Source organism: Notamacropus eugenii, chromosome 5, assembly GCF_028372415.1.
Source record: "Notamacropus eugenii isolate mMacEug1 chromosome 5, mMacEug1.pri_v2, whole genome shotgun sequence".
NCBI classification, from domain to species: Eukaryota; Metazoa; Chordata; class Mammalia; order Diprotodontia; family Macropodidae; genus Notamacropus; species Notamacropus eugenii.
The window spans coordinates 301,437,010-301,464,802 of NC_092876.1; the positions used below are offsets into that span (position 1 = coordinate 301,437,010).

Genomic DNA, 27,793 nt, shown 5'->3' on the forward strand with positions numbered 1-27,793 from the left:
CTTTTTAACATATTCAAGGAAGGCTGTACCCCAAATATCCCTTTTTCTTTCTTACCCACTGATAAAAAGTACTAAGATCTATCTCCCCAATTCTGTCTTTCTAAAGACAATATAGAAAAGACATGCACATGTAATGTAGTTATGTATCTCTCTACATACGTATGTCTAACTTTCCATATATATAATAAGATTATGTATGTATATAATAAAATGACTGACATACATATATGTGTATATATGTATACATAGCATGTGTGTGTGTATATAAAACTTTATTATGGGAGAACATGATGCCACACAGTGTTCTACATAATGGTCAGGAAGCCTGGTTTTCTCAAAGAGTATTAAAGAATGTGAAGATATGGAGGTACTATAAAATTCATGACCAGTACCTAAGAAATATAAAAGGAATTTGACTCTATATAAAGATTGCTCTTAGGGGCTCAAAGTTCTTCCTTTTGAATTTTCTGGTAGTTGATTAAATAGTGTGTGTGTGTTGCCTATCTAGTACACTGCTGATTTTTTTTAGGACGGTGCTGACAGTTTTCAATTCTATCTATAAAACCCTGTATCATTTGCGTTCTGATTACTTTTGAGATTGCTTCTCTACCCTTGCCCCTGTATTGTCATTTGAAATGACCGGGGAAATCCTGTTAATTCCTGGGTTTGACTGTATCAAGGATGCTTCCTTTTCCTTTCCTTCTCTCTGCTCTTTCTTTCTCTTTTTGTTTTCTTTTCATAAGAGACTCTGTGACTTTGGGATTTCTTTCTTTCTAAGAATTAATTGTTAGCCTAGTCAGTACAAGACAGGCTAACTTTTTCGAATCTGGCACATCAACACTGTGTTTTTCCAAATTGCCAGAAATAAACAGCAGAAAGCCTACATTCATGAGCTTCATTCATTTTAGGTAATTAAGTCAGAAGTGGGGAGGCCAAAATGGGCTCTGTGTGCTACCTGAGAAATATCATTTCTCCAGCATCTTCAAAATAAGCCTTAAGTGTCTCCCCCAGATCCTGCCAAAGCCCCTAACTTCTTATCCTCTGTTACATAAAAACACAAATGTCATTTGGTTTCACATAGAGCATACTATTGCCCATCCAGTGATGAACATGTTGGTAGTTTCAGAAACATTTTATATCTGTGCAGTTTTTCCTTGAGGCAGGAGAAAGAGACCTTCTCATTATTTATCTTGAGAGTTTGATAGGCTTCCCTTGAGAAGGTCATTGTCTGCTACAGCAAAATAATCGTGGAATTTCTGGACAAGCTGGCAAAAGAAAAATGATTCATTATTTCAAGAATTATTTTACCTTCAGTCCCCCAAAATGGATGAAGGCTTTTGATAATCTGGAAGGGAGAACAAAATTTAACTTATTATATAAAATCCTATGCTTTAAAAAGGGGGGCAGGGGGAGAGGGAAAAAGGGAGAAAGTGCAAACATTCCATTTTTAGCTCCACCATAATGTAACAAGGGTCATAGATTTCTCTTTCACCCCTCTAGTCTCCTGGATGCTATTGTACAACTCTCTTCTCTTCAGCAACTTGCCATTTCACCTTCCATTCTCATCCATTTCAGTAAATAAAATGGGGAAGTACTTAAGGTTCTCTAAAGCCATCATGCCCAACTCTTGGCTTCTTTCCTGGCATCTAATGGAAAAGCCACCTGTCTGTCTATCAACAGATTACAAAAGCATGATTCTTCTTGCTCTGCCAGAAAAAAAAAATCATGGGGTTTCAAAGTGTATATTTTACCGAGGGGAAAGGAATTGCATAATTGTTAGCATATAGTGAAGTATACCAAGGGGTAGTTTATAATACAAATAGCATATCTATATCACATAGTGAGACACCTATTATGCTGTGTTATTTTTACAATAAAGTTTGTTTGGCATAAGCACAAAGCAGATACAAAGCATGAGACAGCTTGACTGATGAAGACACTGAATTTCTAAATGTAAACAGAAGAGGCTGCGATCAATATGACCTTGACTATTTGCAGGCAAAGTAACTTGTAGAAAATTGGAATATGGAAGACTCATGCACTATTTTGCATGACAGCAGGATTTTAAATATTGTTTTTTAAAAAACAAAGGCAAACATACCCTGGACCTCCTCTTAAAGATTGGATCTGAGAGGAAAGACCCTGAGTTACACAATTAACTATTGATTTTGTTGATCCATATTTAATTCTCATAGCAATTGAGTTATTTTTACACAATTGTGTTTTCCAAAAATGCTTCACTGGGAGCAATGTGCCTTTCACTTTTACATTAATTTAAAAACTGAGCAACTAGACCTGGAATTGGGAGTTCAAATCTGGCCTCAGGCACTGACTAGCTGTGTGATCCTGGGCCAGTCTCTTAACCCTGTTTGATCTCAGTTTCCTCATCTTGTAAAATGAGCTAGGGAAGGAAATGGCAAATCACTCCAGAATCTCTGCCAAGAAAATCCAAAATGGGGTTACAAATTTAAAAATTAATTGCTCTGTACACATGAGAAAAAAATGTTCATTTTTATAGGAGTATGTGGTTGACTTAGCCTCATAAACCAGTGCTAACTCAGCTTAAATGGACTCCAAGAAAATGTTTTGTCACAGGATGGTTAGTTTGCCCAATACATATCTTGGGGGAACAAAAATTATCAACATGACCAATGGTAGGCTGCTGTAATGAAGCAGCTATGATTCAGTATGCCCACAGATAAATTTCTTGATTTGTTAGTGCACATATGGGTGTAGTTTTATCATCTTCATAGAGGCATAGGTTTTAGTACCCCTTGGAATGTCATCGATATGACGCTTCCACTCTAACTTGGGACAACTGAAGCACATATCACCCTTTCTCAGCTGTCTGAATGAGATAGGAATCTGAATTAAAGTAAATTGTCTGGGACTCTGCCTGAAAGAGACAGAAGCAATGTTTGGTAGCTGAAGGAAGCATTTAAGGGAAGGGGGCAGAGGCAATGTCTGCACCATTTATCATGCCTGCCTTTTTTTCAATAACTGTTTCACCCCCTGGACAGCCTCTTGCAATAGTTATTCCTACTAGATTTCCAGGGAACAATGGCAGCTGCTGTATTACCTCATGCTGGCCAAGCTGGGCTGCAGGAACACGTAAAAACCACAGATGGTTTAGAGCATGGCTGCCAGCCCACCAGAGGGGACAGATCAGGGTGGCCTTGGGATAGGAGTTCTTAGGTCAAGGCCTTTGGCAGGAAAAGGAAAACTGCCTCTATTCAAAGCAATAAATGGTCAGATATCAGTTATTCTGAGATCCTGCTCCTCAGCCCCAATTCATCCTGCTGCCTGACAAATATATTTGGGTGCCATTAAATAGTTTTGTCAGGGCTATACATTCACTGTCTTCAGTGACACAGACAAAACAGTGGAGATACTCTGATTTTTCAGTATGGAAAGATGAAAGCTAAATGAAAATTATATTTTATAAAATTATGAGGTGGATAGAGAATATGAACATATACTTAGCAACAAGAGCAAAAAATTTAAAAAAAACTGTTACTGAGTATCTATTATATGCAGAACATATATTATTACATATTAGATGCTATGATACAAAGACATGGATGTAAAACATGGTTCTTGCCCTTGAGGGAGACAGAACAAATTGGAACATGAATTTGGAGGACACAGAGAACTTTATGTTGTGACAACAGAGGACATCAAAAGCCTTGAAAGACAGTAGGATTGAATTCAAGAGAGGAGTCGGGAAGGAATTCTAAGCAGGGGGCATACTATAGGCAAAGAAACAAGTGGGAAAGTTTATGGGATTTTTAGAGATGATAATTAGACCAATCTGGCAGAAGTAGAGGCCTTATGTAAGAAACTAAGCTGCAAGGGTGGGGAACCTGCAGCCTCAAGGCCACATGTGGCCTTCTAGGTCCTTGGATGCAACCTTTTGACTGAGTCCAAGTTTTACACAATAAGCCCTTTTTTTTTAAGGAGATTAATCCTGTGAAGTTTGGATTCAGTCAAAAGGCCACACCCAAGGATGTAGAAAGCCACATGTGGCCTTGAGGCTGCAGGTTCCCTGGACCTGTGGTCTTGAGGCTACAGGTTCCCCACCCCTGGTAAGGAGAAATAAGCTTGAAGAAGTGGTTTGAAGCCATACTGGATGTGGCCTAAAAGCCGGCTAAGTTGGAACTTTATTCTGTAGGAGATAGAAAGCCTCATTTATTTATTTCATGTAAGAGGTTAACATTGGGGGAAGATTAACTTTAATATTTTGGGATAGACAATATGGCTTATTAAATAGAGATCTGGGTTTCTAGTCAGAAGACCTGGCTTTAAGTCCCATCTCTGACACATATTGACTGTGTGACACTGAAAATCATTTAACCTCTCAACGCTCTAGGCTAGTGGTTCTCAAACTTTTTGGTCACAGGACTGCTTTACATTCTTAAAAATTATTAAGGACCTACAAAAGGCTTATTTGTATGGGTTATAGCTGTCAACGTTAACTGTATTAGAAATTAAATTGATGTATTTTTAAATAATTTATCACTTTATTTTAAAATAACAATAAGCCCATTACAAGATAACTTAAAATTTTATGAAAATCGATTGTCTTCCAAAACAAACAAACAACAAAAAGTCAGTAAAAAAAAGTGGCATTGTTTTACAAATATCTTTCATGTCTGGCTTAATAGAAGAAAACTAGATTCTCATATCTGCTTGTGCATTCAATCAATTTCATTATTTTGTTTCAGTGGAATTATATCTGGCCTCTTACAGATAGGTGTTTGGAAAAGGGAGGATTATTTTAATATACCAATAACATCTAGATATTATTACAAAAATAGTTTTGACCTTGTACACTCTATCCTTGAAAGGGTCTCAAGGATCTTTGGATGCTGAATCCTCAAAACACTATGACACCAGCAGCATAATTCTAAATTAAATCTTTGTAAAACTCAGGGTCCACACTTGTAGTGATGAATCAGAGATTTCACTGTAAATTGTGGTAGAGCCAAGAGATTGAATATAGCATGGCACCTAATTTCCATTTGTACTCTCCTAACTATAGTACATCTTTCTATCCTAACAGATACCAGATTCATCCAGTAAATCCAAAGCATGAAAGTGTCTTTAGAATAATTCCTGTGTGGAATATTCTCCTCTAGAGAACTTTTGTAATGGAACATATCACCCTATCTTAGTTGGCTTAAGACCAGAGAGACCAGAAGACCACTCTAAATCCTATGGCTTTGTAATTGTAATGTTCAAGTGTAAGACCATGTTGATGCTGACATCTAGAGTAGAGCTCACTTCCCTTTTTCCTGCAGGAGGTTACCAAGGAGCCATCTATAGTGAGTACTCTGGTTCAAATTCAGCTATTTGAAATGAAGACATAAGACTAAATCGCCTAAGTCCCAGTTTAAAGCTGCCCCACATTTGAGGCTGCAGTGCATCTTGTGCTCATAAGAGCAGCCCTTATCCATAAGCAAAGCCACTGGCTGGTGCTAGATCTGACACATGAATTGCATTAGTGGATGAATGGCTCAAAGAGGAGTAAAGCTAACATCATTATGTCCACAATAGATCAGTGTGTTCTTGGGATATGCATTGGTTTATAATTCCATGGCTCTTGTAAACTGCCTAATAAACTGGGAACCATAATGCATTGTGAATTCTAAATGGTCTCCTGAAGTCTACTTATAAGTGATTCCATATTAAATAACTATTTATGGGGGGATGAATTATATAGTAGGCTTTTTCCTTGCTTTTAGGTACCCACATAATATTTCACTATAAAAATTTAGCTCCTTCAGGTAAGGTTTTATGATGTCCACCATTAAAAATTTGTTAGGTGATTTCTTTTGGAAAGAGGCTTCCTATGGAAAATTGTATAACCTATCTTTTTCCTCCTCTCATCTGCTTCAAAAATAAAAAAGAATATGTGTTCTTATCAAAGCAGCAGGAAATGCATCACTCTAAAATGCAAATATAATTTTGTAATATCAGAAAGTGTAGTTGGTTTTTATGCTGAATTTGCTTTAGATAGTGCACGTGTTCTTTATCATACACTGCGTGCTAGAAGTATATTATCACCTAAAGCACAAATGTGATGAAGAAAGGTAGATAGATGGGTATTACATGAATTATACTGAGTGATAGAGAAGGTAACCAAAGAAACAATCCTCTCAATCAATCTGTCAGTCAGGAGAATGTCAGATATATTTACTTTTGTTCATAAAGGCACTAATAAATTAGGCAGGAAAAGTATGATGACAGTGACAACTAGAACCAATGACAACACTCAAATATTTAGTTAGTGTATGTGTAATATGTCTTAAATTGTTTCAGATAGGTCAAAGTACTTCAGCCATCTCAAATGCTACCATATCTCAGACCTTAGCAGAGGTAAGCCTAGGATTCTGTTCCCAAGATGCTTGACAATAGTGGGAGCCCCCAAGTCACTGGCCCTGTTTCCCGTCTCCCTTCCCTCAGCCATCATCCAGAAGAAGGACACTTAAGAAGACACCCCAGTGGGATGCCTCAGTAGCTAGAGCTATTGGAAACCTAGAAAAGAAAGGTTTCACTGCCAAAATCATTGGAACTATTAAATGGTTCTACACCAGAAAAACAGAATTTTTAATGAAAATTACAATAAAAGATGCATTACCATCTACTTTGTGACTCTAAGGATCATGGGTCCTTTTCATTTGACTCCATATGTCTTGTCTCCTATTAAAATGTGAGTCCTTGAAGGCAAGAATTGTATTGATTTTATAGTCAAGTCCCAGCATTTTGCACAATACTTTGTATATATTAAGTGCTCAGTAGTGCCTTTTCATTCATTCAAAACTGGGGGCACACTCTCTCAGGTCCCCTGGGAAAGTGGACTCAAACTTATCAGACTGTTCTTGTAGTAAAAATGACACATGTAGAAAACACATGTAGCAAAGAAGGTGCCTCCTGCCCCTGGTTACTCGAAGTCCTTTTCTCCCTTTCTCTAATCAGCATTTCCCTTAGGTGTAGCTCTCTGCCGGCCTCCAAGAGCTGGTGCCGTTTTAAGGTCCATAACTTACACTTGCTGTTCATCCTTCATTCTCAAAGAGGACCAATGACATCATGAGGTTGATGTCTTGACTCAAGAGTGAATTGGATTTAAGTGAGATGGAGCTGTACAAAGTTATCAGCCTTACTCTCTCTTCCAGAGTCATCAAAGTCCAATGGCAGGACAAAAGTCAAGATGATGGACAATATTACCACCATGAGGGGACATGATCCTTTTCATCTGCAGGCACTTCATCTGTTAACTCTGTTAGCCTAAGTTTCCTCATCTGTAAACTCTAACAGTGGCTCTAACAGCCACTACTCCTGGTGCCACTGGATTCTACCACTGACTCCAGTCAGTTGTGTGTTGTGACCCCTGATAGTTGTCATGGGTATCCTTGGTTTGCATAGTCATCTGGGAAGAAACACATTGTCTCTCTCTCCTACCACTGCCACCCCCACCTCAATTTCCTCTTATGGGCTTAGACAGAGTTCTTTCACCACTGTTGCTGGGATGAATAATTCCAAACTGTTGTGTTGTGTTACTGTCACAGGCCCAAAGGAGTGCTTCTTTCTTTCAGCCAATTACATGATATTTATTGTGGGACATCATCAATTTTATACAATGATCACATCATGTTATTCCTCTCAAACTGATTAAGGACTAATTTGCACCTAGTTGATACTTTTGATTGAATGATTTAAACAGAAGTCTTAGTCTTAAGTGATTACATTAGGTGGTATAGGGGTAGAAACACTAACCCCAATACTAGCAGACCAAAATATCTCGGTCATTTTTCCTCTAGTTGTTTTTCATCTCAGATAAAGCGTGTCCCTCTATTTTGAGGGAGGGGGAAGGAACAGAAAGAGAAAGCAAGATTGAGCAGTGAGTGGCAAAGGAGTGCAAGAGTTAATGAAATAGTCATAAATGTAAATCCTGCCTGAAAATAAATATTTCCTCTGATCACGATCGTTAAAGTATTCTTGTTTTGCCCTCTAGGACAGAAAAAGATTTCCCAAGCCATCCATCCGGGGAACACTGAGTTCCCTCCTTGCTGAAACACATCTTACACCCTGTGGTTGGACTGAGATAGTGGTTCTCTATTACCATTGCTGCACATTAATTTTTTAGAAGGGCAAGTGAAGAATAATGTGTCCAGTTGAGGTTACAGAGGGATTTTAGTACAGGGCAAAAGTAATTATCCAAGTTGAAATTTGACTAGGTTACCACAGTTAGTGCCAGAGTCTTGTAAAAAGCATGAAAGGGTCTTAAGCAGTCACCAAAGGTCATCCACTCCATTTTTTAATGTCTCATCTCCAAAGCAGCACTTCCAACATGGCAATAAATGATTATGTAGGGAGAAGATTAAATGAGGAAAGAGAAGGAACCACTGCTACATCTTTCTTGACTCTTATGGATGACCTGCCCCTGCCAGTACTATTTAGAGTAAACCTTAAAATCAGGCAGGGACTTTTATCTCAGAGCTTCTTGTCCACCTCCAGAGAACTTAAAAATAATAAGTGATTCTTCTCTGGTTCTGTCTTTCTAGTATGTGGAATCTGTGAATTGGTAAGAGGACCACCTATAGGTCATATCTTCAGCTTTAAGCAAAAGTCCAGGATTGAATTAATTGTGCCCATGTAAATCATTCCAAGATCGGTGTAGTAAATAGAGAGCCAACTTTAGAGACCAAAGGACCTGGGTTCATATCACTCTTCTGATGTAAAGTGACCATGGTAACCCTGGACAGGTAGCTATTTAACCTCTTATTCCCTCAAGAAACTTTCTTGATCTGTAGATTCCAGAGCAGGTACCTATCTCCATTGGTAAAGGGACTTTCCTCACTGGGATTTTTATACCAGCAAAATCAGAGGTCTGTTCCATACATCACTCATGTACCTCCACATACATTTTCTTTTGAGAGCTGCCTCTTAATCTCTTGTCCTCCACTTCTTTTTTGTCAATTAATTAGTATTTATTTTCTCTCCATCCCATTCTGGCCCATTGGGGAGAAGGAAGGAAATAAGGAAGGAAGGAAGGAAGGAAGGGAGAGAGGGAGGGAGGGAAGGAAAGGAAGGAAAATCTTACATTTCAATCTCAATTCCAGCAACTATGATAGTATGCACATCCCTTTCCTCAGTTGCTCCATTTGTAGAATAGGTGAAAAATCTTCCTTCCTTACCTCAGAGGATGATGTTAAGAACAAAATGAAATAAGAGATATAGAAGCACCAGACTGATCATTAATTTATTAACAGCTAATTAAAATTTCTATTTATAAAGACATTTATCTGTATGTATAGTCTCATTTGAGTTTTATAACAATCTTCTGAGAGAGAAACAATAGGTGTTATTAGGGATAGGCAGTGCTATTAAATAGTGGAATTCTTACACTCTATCCAAAAACTTGACTGTGGTTCTTATTAACTGTGGGTATATATAGTTTTCTTTTCATGTTCTTCTGAATATTTGTTCATAGTGGTACTATTTTCAGAACATATGTTCCTAGAGTTTAGATTCTTGACTTAAAAAAAAGTATGTACTTTGCACAATACCTAGGCCAGTTTCATACATTGCCAGGTACTATATGATGATGCACTCCCTAAATATCCAATCTTTGGTTGAATATCTCCAGTGAAAGGAAAGTCATTGTCTAATTAGGTTAATCTAATTAGGTTTTTAGGCAGCTAGATGGTACAGTGGATAATCTACCAGGCCTGGAGTCAGGAAGACTCATCTTCCGGAGTTCAAATCTGGCTTCAGATACTTGCTAACCATGTGACCCTGGACAAGTCACTTAACTCTGTTTGCCTCAGTTTCCTCTACTGTAAAATAAGCTGGAGAAAGAAATGGCTAACCATTCCAGTATTTTTGCCAAGAAAACCCCAGAGGTGTCACAAAGAATGGGACGCAGCTGAACAATTAAACAGCAACTCTAAGACCCTTAAGTTATAGGAAAGATGACATGCTGCATTGGGGGAAGGAATGTCCTGATCTAGGAGTTTTCTAAATCATTGAAATCACAGGTCCAGTATCTGTTCCTAGTAATGCCTATTCCTAATAACAGCTATTATCTCTATCAGAAGATTGTTGAGAATACACATATATATGAAGTATCTTTAGACACATATGTGTGTATGCATGTGTAAAATACTTTCCAAACTTTGGAGTGTTGTGTCAAGGACAGGCAGTGTGGTTTAGTGAATAGAGCGGGCCTCAAACAGTCATACCTCTAAAACTGCTTGTGTAACTCTGGGAACCACACTTAACCTCTTTGCTTCCCAGATATCTCTTTAATTCAGTGGGCCCTGATAGAAGAAGTTTCCTAACTTGACATTACCTACACAAATGAAGTCACATGCCTGAGTAGAAATAAATATCTATTTATTATTATATGCATGTTAATATAAGTATCTCATATTTTCAAGGAATTAATAATTCCTGGTTAGGGATTACTCGGACTTTATTATGTTTATTATATTATTATTATTATTATTATGTTTGGAGACAAGATGGGCTAGAAGATCAAAAGGCAGTCCCATAGGCTCTGAAATGATACTCCATCAGTGGAATATCTCTTGATACTAGAATTCATCCCAATTAATCATTCAAAAATTAGTTATTGAGAATATCCTTCACTGTGTGTGATATTGGGGGAGGATATACAAATGAATATAAAATTAGGGACCTGTGCACATACAACTGATCATACCACTGGAGACACAAATAACAGATATTCATGAAACAATTAGAGATAAAAGCAGTATTGTGAAGTACAAATTTGAGCAGTACAGACAGTAAGTGTTATAGGACATCATGAAGGGAATGGAAGGAAGGCTTCAAGGAAGAGGTAAGACCTGAGATAAGTCTTGAAGAGGAAGTAGGAGAAGAATAAGCAAAGGTGGAAGAAAGCATTCTAGAGAGGAAAATGATTGCAGTAAATGCTTATGAAAAATCAGGTCAGCAGGATGTGTGTGTGTTCGTCCTTCGTTGCCATAGTAGACCACACCATCAGAGAAATAATGGCATGACTTGCACTTGACTTGATTTTGATTGAGGGAGGGCTGTGCAGATCACCAGCCTCACTTCTCCTCCAGAGCCATCTGAATCCAGTGACCAGATATTCATCAGGATGACTGGAGATGACCCAGAATGAGGCAGTTGGAGTTAAGTGACTTGCCTGCCCAAGGTCACACAGTTAGTGAGTGTCAAGTGTCTGAGGTGAGATTTGAACTCAAGTCCTTCTGAATCCTGTATGGGTGCTCTTATCCACTGCACCATCTAGCTGCCCTGCAGGATGTACTAGAAAAAGCAACAGCAACCAGAAACATTTATTAATTGCCTACTAGGCACAGACACTGAAGAAAATCTGAAGTCTTCCTATGACCTGATCCTCTTGATGGAGCTTACAAAATAGACTAAGACACAAACACAAATAGCTGTCATATACAATATTATATGGTCAGTTTACTAAAGAGTTGAAAAATATACTATGAATCTTAGGGTGAAAGTTATTACCAATCAGGAAGCTTATGGAAGGCTTCCTGAAGACTATGACATTTGACTGGGCTTTAAAATACGCCAGAAAATAAAAACAAACACAAAACAGGAATTTAGCAGGTGAACAGGGAGAAAAAAGGACATTCTCAGAGTAGGGAATTGTGAACAATGGTAGGTGTCTGGGGTCACACAGTAGTAGTCAAATTTGACCAAAGTAAAGAGTGCATGGGAGGGAATTATTAGCTAAAACTGGGAAGAGAGGTGGTCCTAGAGATTGTGAAAAATATTGAAGGCCAGGTAAGCGTTTGAAATTTTCTCACTCATCAATAGGGAGACATTGAAGCTTTCTGAGCAGTCCAGATCTGTATGCAAGGGGGGGAAATCCTATAAAGAAGAAAACAGTAGAGAAGACAGAAGGAGATATTAGTCTAAGCAAATGCCAATAAACAGGAGTGTGGTGACAGTGGGCATAGAGAGGCTATGGAAGAAATAGATGAGGTAAAACTGTCATGGCTAGGCATGGGAAATGAAAGAAAAAGTCACAAGTAATTCCAGGATTGTGACCACAGAAGAAAAGAAAAATGGTGGTACCATAGATAGAAGTATCATTTCTAAGGAAAATAAGTTTTCTAAGAAAAAAGAGGAATAATGGGTTAAATGAAGAGGAGAGTGACAATCATGGTACAGTGGTGAATTTGGAGTCAGGGCACCTTCCTTCACCACCCAACTCAGGTACTTCAGACCTGTGTGACCTTGGGCAAGTCACTTAATCTTTTTATGCCCCCATTTCTTCAGCTATAAGATGAAAGGAGTAGAACAGATGAATATTAAGATCCCATCCATATCTAAATCCATCATGCTATAATGATGAGCTAAGTTTTGGACATACTGCATTTGAGTTAGTGAAATATCTACAAAAGTGTTTGTTAGGCAGTTGAAGATGAGTCTAGAACTGAGAAAAGAAATCAGGGCTAGAAATAGAGACATGGAAATAACTTACAAAGAAGGGGTAGTCAAAGCTATTGAAGTGAATGAAACTGTCAAGTCACAACATGTAAAGATAGAAAAGGAGAGCAAGGAGAAATCATCGGGGAACCAACTACTCAGATAAAGGAGAACCGCAAGAGAATCAGGAACTAGTGAAGACAGAGCAAGAGGGTTTATAGAGATAGAACCAAGTGTGAAATGTCTCTGGAGAAGAGAGAAAAAAGTATCTCGAAGATAGGTCAACAACAGTGCCAACCGCTGTAGAGGTCAAGGGGGGTGAGCACTAAGCAAAGGCCATTGGATAGAGTCATTAAAAGCTCTTGGAGACTCTTAATAAAGCAGCTTCAGTGAAACACTAGAAGTGGAAGCCTATTTCAAGGCATTGAAAGAAAATTAGATAGTGAAGAAAGAGAGGCATAATATGTAAATAAGTTTTTGTGAAGCAAAAGGAAGAAGAAAAATTCGGACTATTGTTGGAAAGGTTAATAAGACAAAAGGAAGGTTATTTTTATGATTAAAGGGAGGGCTGAATCTGTTTTAGGCAGATAAAAGTCTTGCAGATGCAAGAAAGAAATTAAATATACATAAAAGAAAAGGCATGGCTGTTCAAGCAAGGTACTAGAATAATTAGAAGAAAATAATATTAAGGAACCAGTAAAGGAATTAGTGAGGGATAACTTGTCTTCTGTAATGGAAGAAAAGGAAGCAATGAACTTTCTATTTAGAAGACTTCTGTAAATTCCCAGTTCTGTCATTTTAAAATTATATAATTCTGAGGACTAACTTGACTTCTCTGAACATCAGTATCTTCATCTGTAAAACAGGAATAAGAATATTTGCTCTAATAAGCTGTAGAGTTGGTATGAGGATCAAAAGAGATAATGGAAGGAAAAACATTTTTAAAATTGTAAAGTGCTGTAAGTGAAATCATTGATTCAACACAAGAGTTTTCTAATTATTCTGACAAAGATATATATGTATTTTGATAAAAAGTCCTTTCAACGCCTTCAAGGATGTGAGTGGCACCTAAAAAATTTAAGTGAAGTTACTTCCTTATTACTGTGCTGCTTTTCTATAATTACCCGGTAATTCTCTAATCTATTATATTAACCTGCTTCTGGCTTCAAGGTAGTCATTTGCGAGAGAAAATTAGGTCTTTCTGTAATACTACTTACTATATGTTGTTAGAATCATGAACTATCCAGCTCAGTGCTCTGTTTATTTTCTCCTGTGGAAACATATTACCTTACTAAGCAGACCTAACTATTTTATTATTGGTTATGGTTTCTGAAAATTGGATCTGTTCAGTGGGAAGAAGCATGGTGGTATGAAAAGCACCTTTCCTCTTGTAGTTCAGTAGAAAGATCCCTTGATTTAGAGTCAAAGGACCAGAATTCACATTCTGGCCTTGCCATTTAGTAGGAGTGTGACTTTGAGCAAGTAACTTAACAGATCTGGACCTAAATTTCCTCATCCATAAACTAAGTGTTGAACTAGATGACTGCCAAGATCCCTTGCAACTTGAACTAATGGAGTCTATAGATGTTGACCTTGGAGTCAGAGGGGAGAGGTTCAAATCCCAGCTCCACAATTTACTACTCATATATCTAGAGGCAAGTCATTATAACCTGTACAGGTTTTAGTTTCTTCATATACAAAATGGGAGGGAAATAAACTAGATTTCTTCTGGCTCTAAATCTAGTCTCATATGCCTTGCTATTTTCATGGCTCCCCCACCTGGAGGCTTACAGTATTTCATCCTTCTAACTCAGATGTAGCCAGGAAATATAGAGTGATTGGACTGGTTAGTTTTGTTATGGACACACAATTCTATCACAGCAGCGGATCAAAAGACACAATGAGTAGACAAAAAAAGGCTATAGAATATCTGTCCATTCAAGTTCACATAGGCGATTACACCAGGCAGTGCACACTGAATATGGTTTAAGGATTGGGTTCTCATTGGCCAACCCCTCCCCCCCCCCTCACCTTTCCTTATATTTATTGGGCTCATGGAAATACAGAGCCTTAGGTCATTTTTCTTTTTCCTAAGTCAAAAGATCCTCCCTAAACTATGGATTCCAGGTCTGGTGTGCAGTTTTCCACTACATTGTTCCCTTACGTTCTCCTTTAATTTACCTTGTAACTCTGATTAATAGAGAAATTTGTGTGCAAGGGAAACTTTGATCAGGATAGTGAAATTTTGTGGTCAGTGTTGTTAATCAAGGTACAGGGGTGGGGAACCTATGGCCTCGAGGCCAAGTGTGGCCCTCTAGGTCCTCAAGTGTGGCCCTTTAACTGAATCCAAACTTCACAGAACAAATCCCCTTAATGAAAGAATTTGTTCTGTAACTTGGACTCAGTCAAAAGACCAAACCCAAAGACCTAGAAGGCCACATGTGACCTCAAGACTGCAGGTTCTGTGCCCAGTTACTTTTAAATCCCTAAACAAAGCTTTCATAAAGGACTATTTGTTAATTATAAAATATTTTAATCACTAGAATTTTCATTCCCACTTCTCCCTTTCCCTGGTGTGGAGGTAACAAAAAAGTGGTTGATGTGGTGGGGGAGGGGCAGGGGACAAAAGGGACAGAAAGGAATGTCTTCTAGATTCTAACTTCCTATTACCTTATCATGTCATACCCACTCCCCCATCCGGCAGACCAGAACTATAAGGGCAATTGACTATTCAAGTTGAGTCACTGATCTACTTCAAGTTTAGAGCATTTCACTGAAAGGGGGACTTTTTTTTTTTTATAAAGGTAGTGTTTCAGAGAGACTTAGTACTCTCCAATTATATTCCACAATTTTCCCTAGCTGAATTAAGATGTACAGGAAGATAGAGGCCCTTTCAAAGTCTCACTACTGTGCTTTCCATCAGGGTTTCTTTGAGACTTGTCAGCCTTGAAAAGGAGGGGAAAGCATTTTAGAAGCTATATGAACAGGAATCTTGCTAGAAATTAAATGTGCATGTGTGCAAGCACATGGACACGGGCCAGACATGGTATATTAGACACAGAAAATAAGAAGCTATTTCTGACAAGTGAACATGTATCTAAATTTTATGGCAGCTTTATAGAGTTTATGCTTTTAGGGAAAAAAGACCCATAGAAGTTTCTAACTTTTGGAACTAATCCAACATCCTTTCACGTGTGGAAATAGTTATCCAATAAAATTAACTGAAAAGAAGTCAAAAACTCTGATTAAGAAAAATAAGGCAATTTACATGAACAAATTTCAAATTCAGCCATTTAAAATGAAATTAAGTGGCACTTAACTGTTTTGCAAATTGGGACCTATTTGTCTCAGTAAAATGATTAAAGCCCTGATTTATCCCCCAAAATTGACTTCATTATTACATCTAATTATGCTGGAAGATAGTTAAAGGCTTGTAAGTGCAATCTATCCCTTTAAAACTGTACTTTGCCCAGACAATAATTGAATATTGGAGAATATAACTTGATTTTCCCAAGAAATATGTTTCTAATATTTTCCCTTTTTTATTGCAGAAATTGAAACAACTTGAAGAAACAAAAGAAGATTCTGAGAATAGATTATCTAAAATTTCCCTGGAGTCTCTCAATAAACTTAACAGCAATAGTGTGATTTTATTAGAAAAAGAGAAGAACTGTCTGAATAAGGTTGAAAGACAAAGGGAAGAAAAGGGAAAAAATGAAGATGCATCTTTAAAAGGCTCCAATAGGCCCGGCATAGATAATTTGGAGTCTTTAAGTGATTCTTTATATGATAGCTTCTCTTCCTGTGCAAGTCAAGGTTCAAATGATGTATAAAAGACTTTTCCCCCCAGTGGGCTGTGAATAGAGCACTTAAGGAACTGGGAAAAATAAAATAAAAGATAAGATATTCTATTGAAGCAACACAGCCGAAATTTTAAGATTCACAGCAGGCTGCTCTCTGGCTAACTTCCATGACACAGCAGTAAAGATAGACTGCATTTGTTGTGGTGCATGAGAAAAAAAAGAAAAACACACGGGACACAAAAGTCTTAATTTTGCACTTTTTTGAATACTTGTACAGAAGTTGTAAATTTTGGAGGAAAAAATTATATTTGTAGCAAAAAAAAAAAAATGACAGCAATAAATTGGTGCCATGCTCTTGAAAGAACAGGTTACTAACTTTCTTAAGCTGATATTAATATTAACAAAAACTTTTAGTTGAAATTTTTAAAAAGTTTATTCTTCTAGTCTGAAAACTGTATGTAGGGACACTGCTTAAACAAGAAAAAAAAACTGAGCCTCCTAAAACCACATTAAGAAACATAGTAATTTTCATTCTGAAATATTAATTTGATAAAAGTTTTGATTTTTGTGCAATTTCAAAGTTGTTACTGGGGTGAATCAAGCTCTGAGTTACTATATAATTATCCATATTTCTACTCGAACTTGAAAAGGGGTCTGGAGTAAGGCCCTCATTGAAAAGGACAGATGTCTGAAGTGACCTAGTACTGTTTCTAATAGTAATGATAATTAATAATTACCTGTAAGTTCTCCTTGCAATCTCCCAAACATAGTCTTTTTTTCAATGTTTCTGAATATGTTTTTATTTTTACCTTCAGCTCCAGTTTGATCTCAATTCAGTCAATTCTGAGCTTCCAGAAATGAAAACTCATTTTCAATTTATACTTTTTTAATCAAAAATAATGGTTGGTGCTAAAAAAAAAAAAAACCTTTCATATCCATTTTTTTTCTACAAAGACTGTTTATATGTAAGGATAAAATCTATTTCAAAGGTTATGTGTATTTTTTTCTAGATGTGAACTATTTATAACTGCTTTTGTACATGAACCTGTAAACTAGGTATAATGGAAATATTTCTAGGATCTATGTGGTTACTTTAGCACATGTTCATTTTAAAAAATATATATATTGTATGATCAGTGTTATTTGATTAATTTGTGCAATTTATTCTATTTGGATTTTGTCCCAAGTGACAATTGTGTAATTTTTCTTGTCTTTCTGACTTTTAAAAAATTCTTTTGCATTTCATTTCTGAATAAAAAGGCCTATCATACCCAGCTGCACAGTGACTTTCAAAAGATCTTAAAGAACAGACCGGATCTATCTGAATGATGACACCCATGCCCTCACCATGAATCCCATAAAGAATATTGGCCATCTTGCTCCAGAGATAGATAAGAATGGAGCCAATGTCTAAATGCATTTCCATTTCCCAGTGGGGTTAACCATCCAGGAATAAAAGGGAGGGGGCGCCGAAGAGAAAAAGAAGAGCCAGGTACCGAGGAGCTATTACCAGACGAATTACACGAAAGTAATTTAAACCCAATTTAAAACCTGCTGGTCACACCAGATGGGGAAAGAAATGATCAACGTCCAGGTTGTGGGCACCCCCAAGAGATGCCCGGAGGGGAGGGAGGGGACGGGAGGACAGCAGAGGAGAGAGGCTATTTCCAGGGAAATCGAAGGGCCCTGGGGTTTTCGGAGGAGGAGGTGGAGAAGGAGGAGAAAGGGGGACTGGAGAGGGGCGTCAGACCCTGTGCTGCGACAGGAGCAAAGACGCGAGCGGGGTGCAGCCAGCCCGCCCCGGAGAACCGGAGAGATGGATCTCCCGGGGTAGGGTGGCCCGGAATGCCAACCCGCCCTCGCCAATGGCAGCCTGGAGGGGACGGAGCCATCCAGGAGGGCGGCTGCTCTTCTACAGCCCTTTTCCTTCTCTACTAAGGGGGAGCGGGACCCCTGGCCCTAAGGACTCAGGGAAGGAGGGGGAAGAGAAATGACCTGCCCTAAGTCTCCGCCGCCCCCGCCCCGGGACTTCAGGCTAATCGTAGCGGGAGCATTTCGGGTCTGCAGACCGCGGGCTCCCGAGCCCGGAGACGCACGGAGCGTGGGGGGCTCGGAGGAGGGGGGACGGAGCCGGGGGTCCGTGGCAGGGTCCAGACAGGGCGGGCTGGAGGAGCAGGAGGGGATGGGGTAGGCAGCTTGGGCACCGTAGAACCCTCCCCTGCCCTTTCCGAGCCTGTCCCTGGTGTGCGGGCCGTTGTCCGGGACTCTCCCCAGGACGTGCCTCCGCCTTTGGGCACGCACTCCGGGACCCTGTGGAAGGGCTCGGCCGCCGGGCCCCCAAGAGTGGAGGGGTGCGGGCCCCCAGCCCTGCCCACCCGCTTCACCGTCGGGGACTGGCGGCCGGAGCTTCACCTGCTGCCTGGGGTCTACCCACCTGTCCATTCCCTTCTCAGGCCCCCGGCTTTTTATGTCGGAAACTTTCACCGCCCCCCCCCCTTTGGGAGGAGGGAGGAGAAGGGGTGGGATAGCGCCGGGGCTCCCGCGCCCCCGCCCCCGCCCCACTGCCGCCGTCACGTGGTGCTTGTCGTGGGAGGTGGGAAGAAGAGGCGAGACTTTTCTTCTGGGGGCTCCGGCTCTCCGGGTACTTTCCTTCACTCTCCCCGCAAACTCCTGAGGCGCGGGAGAGCCGAAGCGAGCGGAGCGCGCCGAGCTGGGAACGCGAAGCTCGGAGCCCGGAGCCGCCAGCCCGGAGCCGCCAGCCCGGAGCCCCGAGCCCCGAGCCCCGAGCCCCGAGCCCCGAGCCCCGAGCCGGGCGATGCGGGCGCTGCTGGCCGCACCTGGGGCTTCTCTCGGCGGCGGCTGCAGCGAGGGCCGGGGCCGAAGCAGCCGGGGCCTGCTCTGATGCACCTTCCGCTCCCAGCCCGCAGGCTCCGGGAGGATGTGGTTCCTCGGGATCGTGACTACTTTTGGGGGACTGCTTTTGCTTCCAGGTAAGACACGCACGCTGCCTCCCTCCCGACTCTCCCCCTCTTTGGTCAGCGGCACCCACCTGCTCCTGATCGCGTTCTGTGCTCCAGCCGCGTCCGTTTGTCCAGAGGTGCTAGACTGGGAAAGTCTCCAACTCCCTCACTGAGGGAGGAGAAGGAAGGGAAGGGAAAAAGGGGGAAGAAATGAAGTCCGTTGGGCTCCCCTGCATTTGTTTGGGGTTGCATTTGCTGAGCGTCAGGGGTAGGGTTCGGGGGTGTGGAGGGAGAGAGTGAAGCTGGGAGTGAGGAAATTGCCTCATCTGCAATGGTGGGAGGAAAGAACCCCCCAAAAAACCTCCCCCCCCCCAAGGTCCTCAAACCGTAGCAAAGTTATCCTTCATTCAACAGCCTGTGGGAGTAGCGGAGCCGACAGGTGAGCAAAGCACCGCGGACCCCCTGCCCTTTGGGCTCCTGGTCTGGATTATTGCATTTGGAGGAAGAGGGCTTACATGGGGCGGGGGGGGGGGGGGGGGGGAACGTACCGTAGTAGGGCTGCAGGGCTCATTTCCCGTGGGCAGCGAAGTTGACCACGTTAGCTAGGCGGTGGACATGGCGAGACGACACCGTTTCCCTCTTTGCCCGATTGACTTCGTTTCCAATCCCCTGTGACCCCCCCTCCCCCCCCCCACAAACCTCTGCCATGGAGGAGCTCCTTTGATAGCGGTCTCTTGGACTGTTGACCCCATCAGCGAATGTGCCCTTACCAGAGGGGCGGCATCGCAGAGGCACCGGGAGGAGAGGGCTGGGTTGCCCAGATGCACCCCGCAGCCCCCAGACCCCCACACTCCGGTCCCGGACTGTGAGCTTATCCCTGTCGCGCTGCAGCGCCTCAGGATGCCGGAGGATACATCAACTAGATCTCTTAGTAATGGACAATATAGGGAGCCAATCCCCTTTATGGGACCGCGGGGTCTGGAAGGCAGCGGGACTTGGGGGACCGACGGGGGCGCTGCAAGATCGCTACATGGAGCCAAACCTCTATTTGCTAGTTCCTGGGGGTGTGGTGGTTTGAAATTCCCTCCGAGTGTGACCTTTGAAAATATATGTATGCATACATATACATGTATGTGTGTGCATATACATATATGTTTTGAGTCATTCTGCACATTAATGGTACAGAAGGCAAAACAATAATTAAATCCTTTGTAACCAATTAGCTGTTAAATGAATTGGCACTGAGTGGAGACTTGCTACCCCTCTCACACCCTACTCTATCCAGACCCCAGTACCTCCTTTCTCCCTTTGATGGCCTTTTCTCCGACTTTAAGAAAGGAGTAGGAGACCTGAAATGCTGAAGGGGGTGGGGATGGGGGCGGGGGGCGCGGGGGAGAGACCTGGAAGATTGACCTGCTGGCACCCTGGGGCAGCCACCAGGCTGCCTCCTGGCGGCTCAAGTCGCATCCCTTCATGGTCCTCAGGTTCTTCCGAATTAGATCCTTTACTTTGCTCCAGGGAAGGAGAGAATTACTTTTTTGTTTATTTGGGCTCAATCCCTTCCAGGGGGTGACAGACACCTTGCAGTATTTCTTAGATTGTGATTTTCTGTTCGTCCAGGTTTCGCCCTCCAGATCCAGTGTTATCAGTGTGAAGAATTCCAGCTGGATGATTGCTCCTCCCCAGAGTTCATTGTGAACTGCACGGTCAATGTCCAAGACACATGTCAGAAAGAAGTTATGGAACAAAGTTCTGGTGAGACTTCAAAGACTCTCTGTCTCCCCACATGCAGTTCTGAAATTACCATAAGGGGGACTGCCTACGATTTAACTAGCTCAGGAGTGGGCAACCTTCGCCTTCTAGGTCCTCTAGATCCTCAAGTGTGGCCCTTTGACTGAATCCAAACTTCACAGAATTTCTTTGTGGTTATCACAGATTTGGTTTTAAAAGATGGGAGAAAGAATAATTGGAAATTACTTTAATCTCACTAGAGTTAATTACCAGGGCTTTTCCTCTAGGGACTTGGGAGAGAGAGTTTATTTATATTAGTGGCTCTTTGATCTTGGTATTTATTTAGGTGGCCACCCTAAACTAAAGGATGATCACAAGTCAGAGAAATATATAAATAACCCGGTTTCTTCCATAAGCAACTAGACAGTGGGATGTGAGACATGTCAGGCTGAAATATAGAGCCAGTTGAAGTTCCCCAGAGGTCAGTGCCTGAAAAATGAGTTTTGTCATAGAAACACACAATATTTCTTTGAAGAAAGCTGTAGGATCTTTATTTAATTTTAGGACTAATGCATCAATTTCCAGTCACAAATTGCCAAGATCTTTCAGAGAAAAGCAGTTCTCAGCCCCACCATGATTGCTGTTGATAGATTGATTGCAAAGAGCCTTGTAAATTATTAAAGGAAAGGGGGAAGGGAGGATCCTGTTTGGGGAGCCTTTGACTCCGGTGTTGAAATCTTTCCCACCTGTTTTGTGATTAAAGACTCTTGGGTTAGAAACCATTCCCTCCAAATCCTCTAAAACTTAACAGAAGCATTGCTTTCTTGCCCTGGGTGGCTAAGGTTCCTTGCTGAGCACCTGACACTGCTTGAATTCCCTGAAATTGATGTGCTAAAACTTGGACCCTTTTAAAGAATATCATCAAATCCAGTCTTTTATAAGAAATTTAAGTGAGTCAAACTCAGTTTAGGAAATTTTATCTTAGAGCATCATTGACAAGTAATAGTTTTGGTGAACGTAAGTACGAAAATAGCTTTGTAGGCTTTAAAGTGCTTTAGAAATGTGTTATTAATTAATCTTATATCTAACTAATTACTGGCTACTATCCCCTTAACTGAACCCTTTATAACATTTTCTTCTCTGGGAACCATGGCCCCTAAATTTGAGGGGAACTGAATGACAGGAAAAAATATGACTCTCAAATGAAAATGAAAGGCTGATGATTTGAAACTAAGTTGGGGGGGGGGGGAGAGAGAGAAGAGTGCTTCCAAGGAAGGAATCTCTTGTCCAATTATGCCCCCTAATCCAATCATTTCCTGGCTTGTAGTTTCCATGATGATAAAGTACATATGTAGTTTCCTAAGTACTTGATTCTTATTCTTAGTGACAGCTGAAATCCAGGTTCCCTCCCCCTCCCCCAAAAAATAGCGTTTCTAGAGACCCTAAGAAAAAATTTCTGATGTAAGAAATATGTCCTAAGAAGGGGAGGCTGTTGAGTTTTGTGGTATTCAGTTTCAGGATTTTGTTTTGTTTTAAAAATTACACTGAGAATGAGTTTCTAGCATAATAGGTCATTTTTGATAAAGTCATTTGTGTTTCGCCAGTCATTGAACATTTTATTTGAGAAATAATTTGCCATTCTTGTACCAAAGGAGCTTTGGTAACTTTAGATGGTGTCACTAGCACTTGACTCTCCTCTGGTACTTACAAACATTTCAGAGCTGTAGTTCGGAGTCTACCAAAATTGTGTCTCTAGTGGAGGCAGCTCTTCAGTCTCTTAGAATTGTCTCCTTAGGTACTGAATCTGGTTGAGAAAGAGATTAGAGAGAAAAGAGGAAAGCAACCTTAACAGAAACAGAACTACAAAGGATATCCCTTTTCAATGAGAAGTTGGTATTCCCATAAAAGAAGGTCCAAGGATACTAATTTATATTTGATGACCAGTGTGCTTCATTTCATTCTCATGACTACCCAGAAAGGAAAATGAGGCCAATGTTATAAACCATGTTCTAAAGATATGGAAACTCTGGTCCAGAAGAAAGTTAGACAACTTTATGGTTAACAGCAGAAGCAGAATCATAGATTTAGGATTGGAAACGCAACTTAGAGGTCATCTAGTCCATTGCCTTTATTTTACAGACAAGAAAACTGAGAACCACAGAGATGAACTGGTTTGCTTAAAGTCACACAAAAAGGAGGTAGAAGACCTGGGACTAGAACAGGGCCTCCGGCTTCAAATCTAGCATTCTTTCTACTATACTATGCTAAGGCAATTTCCCCCTTCCCCCAACTCAGGTTGTTCTATAGGTTTTCTTCCTGGGTTTGTGGATGTGGAGCATGGGAATTAGAACTGGAGGGAATGATGGGGGAGCAGAGGTTCAGAGATAAAGGGAGGACAGAGAGAGGGAGAGAGAATGATATGAATAAGTAAAACCTTCCTGCTAAGATTCTTAACCATATGATCTACTGCACAGTTCTGTAAGAGAAGTTTTTTGTTATTATCTATTTCCACCATTAAGCTAGAGAAAGTCAAATAAATTCATGGAGTCAGAGGTCCAAGTAGTTAGTGGGGAAGCCAGGACTAGGTCTCTGTACACAACAATGAAGCTTTTCAGGAACCATCCCAAAATTAAGTTTGAAACTTGAATAGATGTAGTCTTTCTGCATTAAATGATGAAAAAAGGCAATGAAAATGTCACATAGATTTCTAGGCCATCCATTTTAACTTAACCAGGAAATTTTCACATACTAAATTCCTTACAGTCTAACCCCAGACACCCTTTCACACATGCAGCTCATGCATATTTGGTTTTTGGTTATCATTAAGAAACAAGATCTTAGAAGATTTAAAAATAGTACCTAAACTTACATAAAGTTGCTTTAAGAACCATAAAATGTGAAGGCTCCTTAGAGATCTTCCATTCTGAAACCATAGTCTTACAGATAAAGAAACTGAGACCCAGAGTGTCTTGTCGTAGGTCACCTACATAGCCAGTGGCCAACTAGGTGCTGGAGCTCAGTCTCTCAAGTGCCCTCTGAACTACTCTGAATCGTCAGTAACCTTTCCCATCAACTTGGTTTAATTCTGCCCTGTTGTACCATGAAGTTGTGGCAACTTTGAGAATTTTAACATTCTCCAACATGGAGGTCACTGGATTTATTAAACTGACTGGTTTTTTAATCCTTCTGAGTACATGTAGAAGATGCAATTTATCTGGCATAAAGAAGGATATGGCATAAAAGAAAATGAGCAACCCCAAATGGATTTGAAAATTGTGTTTGTTGTACACAGCCATCTTTTTAGGGATAGAGACTAAGATTCTAAGTAGACTAAATAGAGGGAAAGTGGAAGACTGTAATGAACCAAGCAGGTTTGACATTAGCAGTAATGAAAGAATTTCCCTTTCACAAAATATTAATGCAATATATTGAGCCTTTCAGTTAGTCCTCTCTGGATTAAGTCTGCAAACTCAACTCTTAGGAATTTTGAAGCTGCGACATTTCCTTTTCATTTGGAAAGTATATCTAAAATGAAAGTTAACCTTTACCTGTTCTCCAGAATGACATTCCTATTAGGTATTGGGATTATTTTTTTCTCCTGATCTTTTTTCCCCTTTACTCATTTTTTGAGTCTGATGGTACTGTGGCATAAGATCAGACAAAGGAAAGATGTGGTTCCTCATTTTTTATTGTTTTGGCTAATTGGTATTTAAATTTTTGCATAATAAATGATTCTCCCGTATAGTGTATTTAATAAATTAACATCTCCTTACTAATGCATTTAATCATTTCATTTCTTTAGTTCATACTTACTGAAAGCTGCAAAGTATTTCAAATATTGATTTTCGTTTCACAGAGTTTGAATTTTTAACCCAGTGTATAAAGGATGTGAATTTGCATTTACTTGACAGTGTAATCTTGTAATTAGAGTTTTTCCTCTTGACTAGATACAGTGAAAGGGGTATAATTTAATTTTTATAGACTAGCCAATTTCTGCCCTAAGTAAAATATGGCTCTATCGGAGAGCAAAATGATACAGGTTCTCCTAAGCCTTCTTTAAAGGTTAAGTAATGGTATATTGAGAAGAAAGTCCATGGACAGAATTGGTAACCCAATCGATCTCTTACCCATCCTTTGCAACATACATTAATCTATTTGTCTGTTTTGCAATAGAAGGGTCACTGATTTACATGCTCTGATGTGTTTACATTATAGCTGTATAAGTAATGGGTATTTTCTGTAAGAATTTGTTAGTGCTCATTAAGCCAAGCAGGGACCATATTTTTTAAGGTTCTCTCAAACACTATATAAGGGAGAAGCCACTATAAGAACATCATTCCCATGTAGATACTTGTTCCTTTATTTGAAATAACAAGTCCTGTGCAATTGATGCATGAAACTGGAAAGATAACTATAGCTTGTTCTTTATACCTTGCCCTCTGTAATTTCCTAAGTCTTAACATAATAGGTTCTCATTTCTCATTGAAGAAAAAAAGTGTTTTAGGCTTTTACGGGGAAAAACATGGCATGAATGAATCTTAGAATACAGCCTCTTTTTAACTGAAATTCTTTCTTTTGAAGTTAGTCAGAGACAATTTATCTAATACCTGTAAGAAACTTTAATTTCCAAAATGGGGAGGGAAAGTCTACTTCAGTCCACCCTCTTAGATAAGTTCTCAGAATGCCAGTTACTTAATAGGTTCCCTGTATGTGCAAATTTGTTCGTAACATTTTCTCAGAGCAATTTAAAGGATATTCCTATTGAAATCTATTAATCTTCCTGTTTTCCTCTAGCCTTCATTGCCACTGCTTTTTCTTTCCATCTTTCTTTGCCTCTAGCTCTGTCCCCTTCCTCTTCTCACCCCACCCCACCCCCTTCCTAAATATACTCTGGTTAACCCAGCTGACAAAATTCAAAGGAATGATCTGTATCTTCAATTTGGTAAGGAAGATTAATGTGGCCTTAAAAAAAAAAAAACAAGAATTCAGATGTCAAGACATATATCCTTCCATATTCATGCCAGTCTTATTAATTAGATATTATTGTCTTACACAATAAAGTTACCGATTGCATGAGACTAAGATTCCACACCGTGTCAGCATCCTTATCTTGTTTTTCCTGTGGGGTGAGAAGTTGTCCCCACTAATTTGCCTCTCAAGATGGAAATGAGCATTCTTTCCCTTTCTTTATGGGAGAAATAGCTGGCTTTGGGAGAAGAATCTGGAGGCAGAATATCAAATGCCTTTAATCCCAAGGACTCTCCTATAAGGGATACATTTGCTTACGTTCATTTTGCAGCTGGAAAAAAGCAGCCAATAATGACCTCCAGCTTCCATAGACGAAGCGTTTGAAGATTGATCCGTATTCTCCCCTAACACTAATTCCTCCCACAAAGATTTCATGAAGGCATCAGTCATTGATGGTTTTCATAATGAATTTAAACAGAGAGGCTTCAAAGCTGCTCCTTTCCCAAGTGCAAATGGAATGAAGTTAAGAAAACAAAACACACCATCCTCTTTTAACTTTGGAAGCAAAATCTGCCTCCCTTATGTGTCTTTAGGAAAAACCACAAGATCTGTAATAATACCTCTCTCTTTGTATGCCTTCTGAAATGTTTAACGATGATATAGGCTGTAATCCCTACATGGGGCAGTTATATTTCAGGCCACTACCCCCTCCTTCCCCCCATCTCAAAACCACTGCTTTTTACCTCTCTAGTGGAGAGAAGGTAGAGGCTGTCCTTAATTTATAAATGGCCCATATATCGAAAAAATGCCTGCTACTTGTCAGCTGTCCATTACTCACATGCACTGTTGTTAAACTTGGAACTTTTAGAGGTTCTGTGAGGTCAGAAATGGGAAAAGTGAAGGAACTGTGGGGAGGGGGGGAGGGTCGGTGGTGGAGGTAAGGGGAGGGAATGAATAATCTCTTCTGGGGAGTATGCCAAGAGAGAGTAAGCCTCAAGGCAGGGTCAGCCTATACAGCTGCTGTTTGCCTACCCCAAAATAATTCCTTCCAATTTTTTTCACTTTACTCTTCTCAACCTGAAATTCTACCAATTAGGGATTCATTTGAATTAATAAACATACTCTTTTAAAAAGTGAAAATACCCCTGGGCGAGTATTCAGAGTCGTTAGTCATTTAGCTTCATGTAAATTAGTTCATTTGGTTTCCTCTCCTCCCAATACCTCAATGAGCTCACTGGCACTACAGAAATGAAAGTTTTGATGGGATGGAAGGAAGGTCATTAATTCTGAAGCATGGAATACTTTGGAAGGGGTTGGTTAGGTCAGCAAGATAGCACTGGAAATCTGATCATCTGGTAGATTGAATAAAAGAGGGATGTACAAGATTACCTCTATTTCAGAATTGTTTTCGATGGTCAGCTCTGTACCCACAAAAATCAGTGAGCAGCTTCCTTTATTCCTGCATTTATTGGTCCTGCTCCCAGCACCCAAACGTCTTGGAGGTTTCAGCTATGTTACAGGTTAAATAGCCTGTTGTGGGTGAACCTAGGAATCTAGTATATATAACTATGGTTATATAAATATAGTTGAGTATGTATAAAACATGCTGTTGTTTAAATAGAAAAAATTTTCTAAGTTTCTAATAAACAACATGGGGACAATTTTGTAATATCCTGTACTCAGCAAGGAAAAAAGAAGATTCGGTTTCTAATCCTTTCTCAGCAGTAATTTTATTTTATCTTAACAAAATCACTGAAAACTGAGCCTGGGTGTCCCTGAGACAGCCTGGTGATGTAGCAGATAGAGTACTTAACCAGAAGTCAGGAAGATCTGAATTCAGATGTTACCTTAGATACTTAACCAGCTTTGTGA

The 27,793-nt window shown here is 40.1% G+C and overlaps 2 protein-coding genes across 13 annotated transcripts in view; both read left to right on the forward strand.

The window, feature by feature from the left end:
* NCKAP5 (NCK associated protein 5) overlaps positions 1-17,536 on the forward strand; it is a 1,146,457-nt gene extending 1,128,921 nt beyond the window's left edge. For all 12 annotated transcript variants that reach the window (XM_072613277.1, XM_072613276.1, XM_072613278.1 and 9 more), the window contains one exon: positions 16,011-17,536. In XM_072613277.1, coding sequence (XP_072469378.1) covers positions 16,011-16,292 — 282 coding nt within the window. In that variant the 3' untranslated portion in view covers positions 16,293-17,536. The remainder of the gene's footprint in view (positions 1-16,010) is intronic.
* A 1,520-nt stretch (positions 17,537-19,056) lies between these two features.
* LYPD1 (LY6/PLAUR domain containing 1) overlaps positions 19,057-27,793 on the forward strand; it is a 33,183-nt gene continuing 24,446 nt past the window's right edge. The window contains exons 1-2 of the mRNA XM_072613287.1: positions 19,057-19,252; positions 20,843-20,977. Coding sequence (XP_072469388.1) covers positions 19,201-19,252; positions 20,843-20,977 — 187 coding nt within the window. The 5' untranslated portion in view covers positions 19,057-19,200. The remainder of the gene's footprint in view (positions 19,253-20,842; positions 20,978-27,793) is intronic.